The sequence below is a fragment of the Ooceraea biroi genome, chromosome 12, assembly GCF_003672135.1.
Source record: "Ooceraea biroi isolate clonal line C1 chromosome 12, Obir_v5.4, whole genome shotgun sequence".
Lineage (NCBI taxonomy): Eukaryota > Metazoa > Arthropoda > Insecta > Hymenoptera > Formicidae > Ooceraea > Ooceraea biroi.
This window is the reverse complement of record NC_039517.1, coordinates 8,643,993-8,657,018: the sequence shown is the minus strand read 5'-3', so window position 1 is coordinate 8,657,018 and position 13,026 is coordinate 8,643,993. Positions and strand designations below refer to the sequence as shown.

At 42.5% G+C, this 13,026-nt stretch overlaps 1 protein-coding gene across 1 annotated transcript; it reads left to right on the top strand.

The window, feature by feature from the left end:
- Positions 1-14: 14 nt before the first annotated feature.
- Positions 15-4,286, top strand: LOC105284287 (protein Cep78 homolog). The gene is made up of 5 exons (XM_026974172.1): positions 15-864; positions 1,061-2,485; positions 2,575-2,762; positions 2,851-3,243; positions 3,350-4,286. The coding sequence occupies exons 2-5, from the start codon at positions 2,227-2,229 to the stop codon at positions 3,743-3,745; spliced, it is 1,236 nt and encodes a 411-aa protein (XP_026829973.1). The 5' UTR covers positions 15-864; positions 1,061-2,226; the 3' UTR covers positions 3,746-4,286.
- The last annotated feature ends 8,740 nt before the right edge of the window (positions 4,287-13,026 follow it).

Below are 13,026 nucleotides of genomic sequence, written 5' to 3'. Positions count from 1 at the left end.
AATAATTACGTTCTTGTGTTTCTTTACCCATTTTCTATTCTTTCGTATTATAAATAAATATATAGATAGCAATATAATTTTATTTATCTTAACTACCCGTCTGGTAGTTAAGAGTTACTTTTTTATGAGTGTAGATAAACATTTTTAACTCATGTCTATTCTTTCTCTTATTATTTTGATAATAGCAACTGCATGTCGCAAATAATGATAACAATAGGCGATTATTACTTTTCTTATCATTTAACGTGACGTCATTAGTAAGTAAATGCAGCATAAAGTTGTAGAGAAAAATGCAAAGAGTTTTCAATCATTTAAAACATTAATTTTGTTCATTAAATATATATTTATCGACATTATCAGTACATACATCATTTCTTTCTTCTTTTTATTAATTAATATCTAGGTAGCAGAAAGAAATTGCCACAGTAAAGTATCGATCGGTATCATTGGAATTAAATAAACGATATTTCTTTGATAACTATCGTCTAAATCAACCATCGGTGTTAGAGCCATGGTATTAATCACAAAATTACTATCGAATTACTGCACATAAATATGAAAAATCATTCTATTGCTTAACGCTATAATAAACGAGGAGTGAACAAAATTCTTAATGTCGGCGGTGAATTCACGAAAGGTGGCCTCGAATTCTCTTGAAGATGTAGGACCGAATAGTACGAAGTCACATTTTCCCGTGACCCCATTATTGGAATTCATGAAAGGAGAAGTTAATTTATTGCATAAGATGAAGATTGAAGGATACCAACAGATTAAAATACCATAATTAAGAAGATAATGAACCAAAAACCATGTAGATAATTAATCACGGAAAATATCTCTTCATAATACATTTAGTGCAAAGAAGTAAGTAAAAAATTAAGTCTAATAAAATCAATATAGACTTAACTAAATTAACTGAATAAAAGTGAATTAATCTACGATTTTAATATTACAAAATCCTATTATTATTGATAATAATATCGCGATATTGCAAAATCTCTCACTGAGAATCTCCTAAGATTAAATTAAGACGAGCTGTTCGCTACTTATCTCATTCTAGGTGATGACACGACGAAGCTGCGCAATTTCGGCAGTACATCAGGGAACTGTGGTCTCTCTCTCTTTGAAGATTCTAAACCTAAGTACTTACCTAAATAAACTGACGTGACTAATATGAAAACTGTAATACAACCTGAACTGAAACGTCTTTCTGCCGAAATTATACATTCAAATGTTTGATGTTCCTGTATCAATTTCTCAGTACACCCAGAACGCGCGGTTCGACGTTTTCCGAATTTCCGAAAACGTATTTTTCGACGAAAATTGTAGAATATTAAGGGCATGAAATCTCGGCAAAATTACGCGTAAAATCGTCATGCAGAATAGCAATGAGAAAAATTCTAGTGAACCCTTTGAGTGGACGTATAAGGTTCGTTATCGCAAAACTTGTTTAGGGATGTTTAGCTACCTAGGTTATGATTGCAATAATTTAGTTAATATATGTTATATATTAGATGATATTTTTTCTTAAGGAAATAAAATTGTTATTGAAATATTTATAAGACTCTAAAATTGTCGAAAAAGTGAAGAGTAGTGTGTCCATATTTCTATATATTTAATAATCTTTACCCGATTTTACAATGCCGTACATTTAATTAAGACACTATGTCGCGAGAAGAACATGAAGCCTCTGCCGGCAGTGCAAACATATCTGCAAAAGAATTACTTACGATTTTGTGCCGATCATGTAAGCGTGAAAGATTGGTCGCCGATATTAAGCAGTATAATTCAAGATAGGAGCTTGTCAAAAATTTACGTGTACAGCCGATGTCGTTGCAAGAGAATTAAAGAAAAGTTAAATACAGAGGAGAAGCTTGCACAATCACGGTAGTTGACAAACACGTATGCGTATTGTAATTGTGCGACAGTTTACTAGGCTTAGCATTGATTTAGTAGATACCTTCTTTTTCCGTAGAAATGAGAGAGCTTGAAAGATTTAATATATATTCAAAATAATTATCACCCATAATGCGTAAATGTTTGCACGATTTTTGCAAATAAAACGAAATATATTCATTATTATTTTCACTTTCGGATACTGCTTCCAGTAAGTTTAAGCTTGCAGGTGACATCGCGTGCGCAACCAAAGAAAGCGAGGGGAGAGTTAAAAAAAGTATGATAATGACAAGGGAAATAATGATGAACTGACCAATTGCAAAATGGCAAATGGACTGGCATTCTGTTCGCACGTTCAGGAGATGCGCGCGAAACGGTCGTCAGCAGCCAGTTCTGTACACGAATTTTCTGCTGCGATGCTTCGTCCATTCCATTGCCGCTTGCCTGAGGGACTCGTTGATGATCACCAGCCTCGCACTCGATGGTATCCCTCTGGCACCAAAGTATCTAAAGATCCTCAGTGATGGCTTGGCAAACAATCGAAATCTGCGTAGCTTGTCATTGGCCAGATGCCGAATAGGCGATACAGGTTTGATCATACTTTTTGTAAACTTACATAAGTTATATTTCAAGTACTCTTATGAGCTCTAAATAATCGTTGAACATTCTGTTTTACAGGCTGCGATATATTGTTGGAAAGTTTGCAACATAATCCGAATCTTCGTATTTTGAATTTGTCATCGTGTTGTCTGACTAACAGGAGCGCCGCGAGTTTGTCGCTGTTCTTCAAAAAGAGAAAGGCGGATTTGTTGCAGAATATGTGGAAGGAATCAACGTTATCCCAGAAAGAAGCTTGCGCTACAATGGTACGTATTGAGAGAAAAAAATGCTTTAATCAAGACATAGTGTCTTCGTTGAGAAACTGTTTAATAATACGTCACATTTGCATTCCAGGAGGAGGGACTGCGAGTACTGATTCTGAACAAAAATCACAAATTCAGTAACGTTAGTTTGCGTCAACTGATACGTATGCTGAAGCACGATTTCTGGTTGAGAACGCTGTGCTTGCAATGCTGCGGGATTACTCAACACGGCGGAGAAATTGCGTTGGAGCTTCTGCAAACGAACAGTGTGCTTACGCACATTGATCTTAGAGATAACGAGGTATCGACCGACGTGTTGCACACCATTCGCAAGATTCTGAAGAAAAGAAAAAGCAGAGAGGAAAGGATACCGATGAAGAAGCGATTGTTGAACCGTAAGCACGTTCTTAGGCAAGAAACGATTTCAAAGAAAGCATCTTCTGATTACGCACCAAAGGACAATGAATTTTCCGCAAATCAAGTAGTAAGTTGTTTAAAATCGTGCTTTGATTAATTTTTTATTAAGAAAATCCGTAGGTAATTTATATCATGCGTAATATATTTAATTTTATTTTCGTCTTATTTTTTAGCAGTCCAAATCGAAAATGCAATGCGTTTCTAAAGTTACACAATCCGTGCGTGCATGGAAAACGGAAAACAAAGACAATAGAAAATGCAAATCGCGCAGTACATTGAGAAAGAATCACATCAAGTGGACGAACGTGGATAAATTGAAGAAGTGTCTGATGCTCATGATCGAGGGCAACCAAAGCTTGATCGCGGCCTTGGAGAACAGCACCGATTTTCTGATGAAGGAAAGAGATCGCCGTTTGAGCGCCGAGGAAGCGTATCATAAACTCCAACCTCGTCTCAGAAGTCTCAGGAACAAAATCATTATGCAGAATTCTATTCACTCGAGTATGCATTATGAAAATCAAGTCTACACGAACTTACAAAACGTATTCAACGAATTAAGACATGCATAAAAGAGAAGAGATCTGGAATGATAGGAAAAAGTCTCGAAGAAGCCAGTGAAAATAAGAATAATGCTATCGTTCATTATCATAAAAATCAACCGTACAGAAGCCAAATTGCTCATCTTTCGCACAGGATATCGAATTGTCATAAATAATTTTAGACTATTCATACTTTTTTATTATTCTGTCACATACACATTAATCTTCGTACACAGTAATGCACAATGATGTTGTATAAACGTTCACTACAGTATTAAAATATATAAATGCAATCAGAAAATGTACATAATTAAATAAAAAACATTTGTGATTAATGCTTATTTGTGATACGCATATTCTTTTGACGTCAGATTCAGAGAATTGTGATTATTAGCATTACGCGCGTGGAGAAGTTTTGCTATATAGTTTTATATAAATTTATGTACACGGAAAATATAATATAAGAAAATTCACAAAAACTGACATAATCTTCTCTAAGCTTATCCAGATGAGTAATTATTGTTCTATAATGTATTTGATAATATAAAACATTGTAAAACATATAAAATATAAATTTTGTAATGAATTTATTCTGCAAAATCCTGATTGCTCTCTAGCAACCGCTTTTTCTAGGAATAATTCACATATTATTTTCTAAGTGAAGAGAATAACGTGAAATAAGTGTAAGTGACGGCATCTGCCTCAGCGTCCATCAAGTCCATTATTCTTGTCAATATTGCGTAGAAAGAATAGATATGTTATCAACAACGTTTATTGTGCTTGATAACTGAATTGAAGCACTTACAGTCGGCAGTATACCATATGGCTATTATCATCTGAGAAAATCGATTGCTGGGACTATTTCGCTATAGAGTAACCAGCGCTTGGTAGAGTACTCAGACACCTTGATATTGATTCTGGGGTTAGTATCTAAAAGATTTACCAGCAATGAGTCAGAAAAAATAAAAATTAGCAAAAGAAATTTATCAAGTATCTTTCATGATTTTTCGTCAAACGCTTACTACATCTTGCAAAAATAATAAATTATCATATATTTAGATTTTCTCTTTACTTTTGATACTGTAAATTAAGTTAAAAAATGTCTAGATATTTGTCTACATATTTTAATTCATTTTAATGCATTAAATTTCTAATAATTGAATAATTGTCTAGGAAAGAAAAATGAAACTCTTCAGTTTTCATCATACAATCGCTGTAGACCAATCATTGATAATACAGATTTTAATTTGCAAGAGTAGCGTATGGTTCTCCTGCATCACAGTTTACCCGTGAGAAACGTGTCGTATGATTACAAAGTTTAGAGATGGTGTGAGCTGTACTTCAGGCAACTGAATATTTCATACGCAACAATGGTTGGTGCGACTACATTTTTTTGCGGAAATAATACCGGATCGTGTAAAAGAGAATCGCCAAACAAGCACCACTGTATCTAATTTCAATCTCAGCTCGCAACTGCAATTACGACAATTAAAAACAAGAATCTCAATTCCTCCGTGATTTATCTTGGTAAGATAGCGAGGTTCCCTGACTTAACATTCTTCAACTACTTCGCCGGCTACTTTTCCCTCATAATCTCTCGGCGCGATCGCATAAAATTACTCCTTCCCTCCTGGTTATTTTGGCACCCGGCGAACAAACGCCGGAAACTTTTCGGCCCCACTGACGCAGGCTTATGCTAATGGCCAGGAATTCTAATCGCGGATTATAATTGTTAATTCGTTAAATGATCCGCAACTTTTGTATTTCCATTTTCCTGCGCACTTTCATTTAAAACTTGTTGACTCGTATCCGTAATAATGTTTCCGCCTTTTTGCGCTAGTCAATGCTGAATTCACTGTATTCAGTAGAATATTATCTTTCAATATCATCTTTGAATCAGTTAGCATTGCAAAATAATTAGGAAGATTTAAAAGTGTATTTTTGCATCGCATGGAGCATCACTAACGCGGCTTTAATCAATTTCAATTTAAATGCTACAAATTATTTTTATAAATTATAAATTTATTTAATTATATAAATCGCTTTTGTAAAAATATGCAAAATTCTGTGAATTAAAATACGCGGTTTAAACCATTTAAAATTGCATGAATATCACCACACGCTGTGAGCTCTCTCTCTCTCTCTCTCTCTCTCTCTCTCTCTCTCTCTCTCTCTCTCGAATCAATCCGTTTGCAAAGGAATATAAAATTTATTGAAAAAATAATTTATTTGCAGAGAAAACTAAGCACGTGTTTCAAAAATTATGTTTTCCAGTTACTGTTAATCTGTATAAGAATCTGTACATAGAAATACATAGAAAATCTCTATCTTTTAAAAGATGTGAAATAAGTACCAAAAGTACACACAGGTCACTGTAATCTGCGTTTTGTCGCAAACGTCAACCGCGAGAATGCTGAATCGAATTGAATCATCGGGCAAAGTGCTGTGGCAAGCTTGTGTCGACGACGCAACCTCGAGGAACTGATGAAAATTGAATGAAGAATTCTAAAGTCGCATCGATCGAGCCTTGCTGACCGTGCTAGAAAGATTCACTCGCAGATAAATTCCAACTGCCGAACGCTCGTTGGCAGTCCATACCGGCACTCGTCGCACCAGCCGGCTGCAATTAATCCGTTTTATAGATGCTGCCGATGTAAATGAAGTTTCCAGGGTGTCCAGAGCGGGACGGGGCGGGAACAGAGCGAGAAAACCGAGAAAAGCCGTCAGTGCGGTGGAGCAGGTACGCGGATGCGGTTCGTTCGATGCTCGTAAAAAGGTGGCCGCTTTAACCGTCCGGTTGTAAAACCCTCTGGAAGCAATTAATAATAACCGCCCTTCACAGTTCTCCAGCGAGCGATAAAGTCCGCTTCGTCGTCCGCTCGCGTTTCGTCGTCCGCTCGGTGCAATCACAACACGACGAGCGCGTAAACGCCGCAAGGTACATGTGTCGCATTGCGATCAATATGATTTCTTTAAGATATAGAAACTTAGATTTCAATCATCTCTCAATAGAGCAATTTCGAGAAATAAAACAGTTCAATTTTTGCATGGATTTTGCCAAGTAGAACAGTATCCATCGCCGTTTCTTTCATCTGAGAAATGCTCCATAATAAATCTATTCTATAATAAATTTAATAAATAATAAATTACCGATCCTCACGTTTCGCTGTGAAAAACGCATTCACGTATCCTAGATAATATATCGACAGATTGCAGGCGATTGATGATTGATGTCAGTATAAATATATGAGATTACTTAGCCTGTGGACTTCGCAGCGGGGCTTTTCTCTCTCGACTGGAGAGTTTTGTTCCTGGATGACGGAACACGGTTCACGGACAAATCGTAAAGTCGTGTCGAGATATCAGAGGAAGCTCCCGTCGGCCTGCAGGCCTTTCCCATCCTTCCCCTGGCTGCCGGCGGCGGGCGACCTTAGCCCGGTGATGGATGAGAGGACGCAGACTTCGTCGACAGCGCAATACCGGACTGGAGTAAGAGAAGACGTGGACGCAACACGTGCAATCCGAAACGTATATACGTTTCCACGTTGCGATATTGCCGCGCCGGAAGGAATGAGATAGGCGGAAGGGCAGTAATACGTACCGGCCGCGCGGGAAGAAAGCAGTTTGTAAATACGTGCGAACGTAGGATTTCTTTGGAATCCCCTATCCTGCAGATGGGGGTGGAAAGGCCGCCCCGTCGCGATTGCCTTCCACGGTGAAGGCGAAAAATGTCCGGCGTCGAGAAAGTGTGTGCCGTCCGATGGTTCCGCCAAAGCGCAGCTGAAGTCCAGTCGAAGCGCAGTCGGGAATTGATTTAATAGCATGCGATGAGGGTACATAACAAATATATATATATATATATATATATATATATATATAACGAGGAGATACATAGATGTTAAAGCCCGTCGTATTTAGCGATCGGTTATAATTTAATTCATCTCTCTTGATACATGGGAGAGATATTTTCGCGGCACCATTATCAGCACGAGGAAGAGGATACTCTCCCTGCATCCTTCCCGCGCATCGATCATTCGCGTACGAGAGAGTGAAACCAAACACCGGTTTTCGTCGGATTCCTCCGTGAATCTCGCCAACGCCAACGAAATACTCCATCGGCCTCGTCTCTACACCTGTTTATTCTCAATTTACCGCGCCGAGGTGGAAATCGTGGCACGAGTTTACCGTGCAATTTTCGATCCTTTTCTCCGACGTCGTCTCACCACCCGTGGCATCCCCCGTCACCGCCGCCGTTTTCCTTCCCCGCCGCTCTCTCGCAACAGCCTGCAGCAACACTCCCGTCCGTCACCCTCCATTATTTACCACTTCGGAACGTCGAAGATGCTTCTTTCCACTCCGGTGCTCGAAAAATTTCATCCGCAGTCTCTCCAGCCGCGGCAACGCTCGGCTCATGAAATTCGGCGACGATCCTAAATTGCCGCGACGCGTCCGGAGATCCTCGAGTGTCCTGTCGATGATTCGCGCGCCCCTGCTTGCGCATGAAATTGCGAATATCATGACTTAATCGATTCACAAAGATTTGTGACTGACACTCCTTGCGTACAAAGAAAATCTTCTCATCAATATCGCCAGTTAAACAAAAGTTTATTTATTTAAGAATATTATTCGTACAAAACTACATTTTTATCGAAATAATAGTAATGAAAAAAAGTGAGCGTACCTTACAATTATTTCGTTTTTAACGTCGTTAGCGTTGCTGTGGTTGTCGGACTTTTCCAGATTCGATATAGAATAGACGGCGGTCTATTTCATGAGTGCTCTCGAAAATCCCCAGAATCTCCCCTCGGATATAACCCGTGTAGTCCGACAGGATAAGGATCGCGGAAAGGTGAGGAAAATATGCCGTTCCATGCGCAACGTCGACAACAGAGCGACTCCATGTCGCCAAACTCTCGGTCCCGGTCGTAAGAGGTGGGTAGTGGATGCGAGGGTCGGACGGAGAGCAGGGAAAGCCATGCTTTGTCGCGCTGCCGCTCCCACATGTCGAAGTTATGAAAATTAATAAGAAAAATTGCCCATAAATTCGGCGTCTCCTTCGCGGGCGCGCGCGCATCCCGGTCTGGCAATAAAATTAGAATTATGTCGCGGCGTTGTTCGCCCGCGCCGTCCCCGCCTCCACCCGTGCCCGGACAACTCCCACGCTCGAGGATCGACGCGACGGGGCCGGGACGGCAGCCGGGGGTTGATGGCGTTTGTTAGCAGCGCCGGAATGTGTCCTCCCCGGTCCTTAACGTATGAGTTACCCCACCAAGATTACATCCATGCCTTACATCCGTGCCGAGCCTCCCTGCCGGAGGGGTGAGAGAGCGGAAGAACCTATGGTTATTAAATTCTGGGACCACCTCCGACCCCTCCGCTCCCACCACCACCATCGTCGCCGCTCATCGTGCTTCTCGTCGATCTTGCGCTCGGTGGGTTGACTTATCACCGCGACGACGCGCCACGGAGGAAGAAAGCGAGTTTCAGGCGGGCGTGAGCTACCGGAGTACCGAAGGGGTGGCTTTGGGATGCGCAAGAATTTTTATGAATCTTTTTCATCGTGCTCCGCAACTCGGAGTCTCGCGTAGAAAAAAAAGAACAGGCGAGCGCCGTGGCTCGCGATCGCGAGGTAAAGGCGGGCGAAGTTCTTTTCCTTCAAGTTACTTACGGAGTTGGCGAATTTTTCTCCTCTTTCCCGGTCTTTGGTTTACCTTTAATTCGGGGCGGCTGCAGCGATCACTAGTTACGTTCTCTTCTAGCATCTCAAGTTTGATGGAGCGTTGTTGGAACGTTCCATAAAAAGGTAAGAGAGCACTGCGTCGAAATTAATTGTTTGGCGAATGTAGTAATCGTTATAATTGCTGAAAGTGACATAATTAATCAGTAAACATCACCAGAAGCTATAGTCAGAGAAGAGAAATAAGAGTCAAACTTATTATTCCAATATATTGCTGACATTATTACGAATAACATGAGTGTTACTCTAAAATGAAGCCGTATAAAATTCTGTGAAGCTTAACTGTGGCGAACAGACTGTCTTCTATGCCGGTTCGATTTACGAAAGACCATTGATTGAAAACGCGTTTGTGCCCGCTCTATCTCTCTACCTTTCGCTCTCGGTTTTGCGAGGGCGTTCGCACCTACGCCGCATCCACTTTCCCGGCTGCGAAATCTCATTCCGAGTGGGAATCATGAGCGTCGGTGGCGTCGATATCAAAAATACGTACGTCAGTCAGTCAGAGTCGTCGTTGCACGTGCAACGACCGCAGTCGTCCACCCCTTGCGCGCTCGTGTGCTCGCTTATACGCGCGCAGTAATAGCGCGCGGCGGACGCGGGATCGGGTCGAATCGATGACGAGCTGCCAATCGCGGGACGGCAATTTAGCCGCGAAACGAGAAACGAGTCAGTTGCCTGCGACCGCGAATAATCTCGGACCTCGCGTAGGTCCTCTGCGATCTACGCGATGTACGTACACCTACGCCGCGACGATAATCGAAAATCGCCGCGCGCACGGCCGGGCGCGGCTTTGTATTTCGAGGGGGAAATGTCCGTATACCGCTTCGCTCAATTGTTATTTCGTTCGCTGGCGAAGCTATTATTTCGACGATCGAAACGACTTGCGCGTCGCGTCGTATCGGATTGATTGAAGCAGCATAATCTCGCGACTCGCAGCATCCATCCATGGGTGTCCAGCCCGCTCGTTTTTATCCCCCTAATATTTAGTGGTGCACACGTGCCGCCGCCGCCGCATTTGCAGATGCCGCCGCTTGGGATGCACATTCCAATTTTCGCATCTGCAACAAAGCAGAATAAAAGAGGAACATTCAGAGAGGAATGGAAGGGAAATATTTACTGAAAAAACTATCTCGGCAAATTGTTTTCACCATAGATATTATGGTGCCGCAACATCCGAGAGGATTTCTTTGAAGAGAGATATAACCGTGTCGATTAAAAGGAAGCTGCTGTCTGTATGCTGGCGGTTACCGTTTCGAGGGAGGGAAACGGGTGGTTTAGGGGTAAGGAGACTTTAAGAAGCTTACCTTGATGACGACGTCGGCGCTTCGGCAAGCAGAGCGAAATGCTTGTCAGAAACGGAAAGCGCGTCATCCTCCGCTGCTCTCGCTTGTGTATTAATAATAGGGCAGGAGAAAAGGTCCGAAAGGTACTCCTCTCCTCGCTAGGCGATCTTTGGGGTCGAGGTGCTTCAAATATCTTCTCATTTCCGACTCGGATTATCCGTCAAAATAAACGTTTTATCTTGCACAGCGTGGATCATCCCCCAATGGCAGCTCGCGACAATTAAGATTGAACGTGACTGGTAAAACTGGCAATTATGAGGCACTTCTTCGATATATCACTTACAGTTTTCTTTAACGATATGAGAAATAAATCAAAAGTAGATTCCATAAATGTAATTTCGTTGATTTATATTTGTGCTTAATTCAATTATGCTCTTCTTAAAAACACTTAATATTTGATTTTTATTTAATTATTGAATCAATAATATTGAAAATATCTTACAAATTTACTTTCAGCTTCTTCTTTAATCTCAATTTCTTGGTTTGGATTTCGGATTTCTTGTTTATTACATTAAAACATTTCCATTCTATATATATATATTAATTTTATCTACAAGTTGTGCTTGAAACGTCAGTGTTTTAATCAATTTTCCCTCTTCTTTCTAGATTTCTTTTTAGAATCTTTAGAGACACAGTTGCACCATATTTTCCAGCATCGTATCACAGCATGCCTGCTTTGTGATGTGACGCGGCAAGCAATCAACGACATTCACGTGTAAAGAGAAACCGACACTTTCGCGCTCGCCATGTGCATGGCGATGATGTTAAAAGCGCGACGGATATAACACCGGGACGATAAAATCGTCCATCGATGCAACGCATTTTTCCCGCGCACATTCATTAGCTGCATTAGTGTTTTTTTTTCTTTTACGTCGCGTCGTTTACGCGCATAAATCGCTCGCCGCGGTGCGTGTTTGCGAAGTAGAAAGGGCGGTGGCGCAAACTATGAAAAAATATAAAAAAAGGACCGGAGGTTGTTTGCTCGCGATCGCTTACAGAATGCAGTATATGCAGGCGGGGCCGCGGGAAATCAGCTTTGTCGGCGTATCGGGTTCCCGCTGGTAAAAGCGCGCCAAATTCAGCGTCGATTCGCTTTGAGGTACAGGTACTGCAATGACGTTTAATAAATTCGCCGAGAAATTAACGCGCGCGCGCGCTCACACCGCCGCCGGCCGCGTCAGCAGCGCGCCACGGCTGTCGTTCTTCCCTCCCCGCGACCCTTTTCCTACGAACCTGACAGCCAAATTAAATCGACAGGACCTGCCGGCACTTTTGATAAGGCGCTCGCCGATAAAATCGACAAATTGATTCGTCGCGATAGAATCATTCTTTTTCCCCTTGGACGATTCCCGCGTCGCGTTAATTAAGCAGAAATTCCTGCGCGGAGCGGAAAATTATTCCGACACGCACGCTGGATCCTCGTAGAAAATGAGTTACGGATCCTTGATTCGCGACGTTCAACGGTAATTTCCGTGCGCAGCGAACCCGCACCTCCGCTAAGAGCTCTAAATCCCGATGAGCGCGTCTCGCGTCTCCGTTCGCACGTTGAACGGCACATCCGCGTCGTCGCACATCGTACTTGCTTCCCTAAAGCCTTTTAAAAAGCGCCGTAATGCACCGCGTATTATTCCGCGCTGACCGCTCGGGCTCTCGCATTCGAGACCGGGATTCGAGAATGGCACTCTCAATTTTCCCAAGCAGCGTCACCCAGCGATCTCGAGGAAGGAGCATCCGGCCGCCGATAACGAATTCGTTTGCGAGCTACCGCCGCGCATATAACGATTATTCAAATCATCCTCTTCCGTGGGACGTCAGGAGCCTCGCGGTATCGGAGGGATCCTCCCCGAGTGTCGGCGCGATTCGACGTGCGAGATGAGGGCCGTGCGGGGTGCTTTCGATCGTCGAAGGCGCGACCCGTCTGCCACCAACCCCCGAACGGAGCATCAACCGATCTGCGAACCCTCCGAGCCATTAGGCAAAGCCTGTTCGCGTCCTCGTCCGTGGGATCGCATCTCTTCCCTCCCTTTTATCTGCAACGCCACTTCGCGTCCCGATGAGGATGCGCTCCTCCCCTCTCCCCGTCGTCATCGTCGTCGTCGTCGTGTCGAAGCGTTAACTGAAAAGGGTGAAGCACGTGTTCCTCGCGGTAGAGGAGCAGAGGGGATGCACCTTTTTGCACTCCGGGAACGAGACGAGATGAGGCAAGGTGAGGCCACCACACACCACCCTTC

What these genes read in the sequence shown, in the direction of transcription:
- LOC105284287 (XM_026974172.1), top strand. Translation starts at nt 2,227, where the DNA reads ATGGACTGGCATTCTGTTCGCACGTTCAGGAGATGCGCGCGAAACGGT. An exon ending in AAGAAGCTTGCGCTACAATG is followed by an intron (nt 2,763 to 2,850) that starts GTACGTATTGAG and finishes TTTGCATTCCAG; the next exon opens with GAGGAGGGACTGCGAGTACT. An exon ending in AATTTTCCGCAAATCAAGTA is followed by an intron (nt 3,244 to 3,349) that starts GTAAGTTGTTTA and finishes CTTATTTTTTAG; the next exon opens with CAGTCCAAATCGAAAATGCA.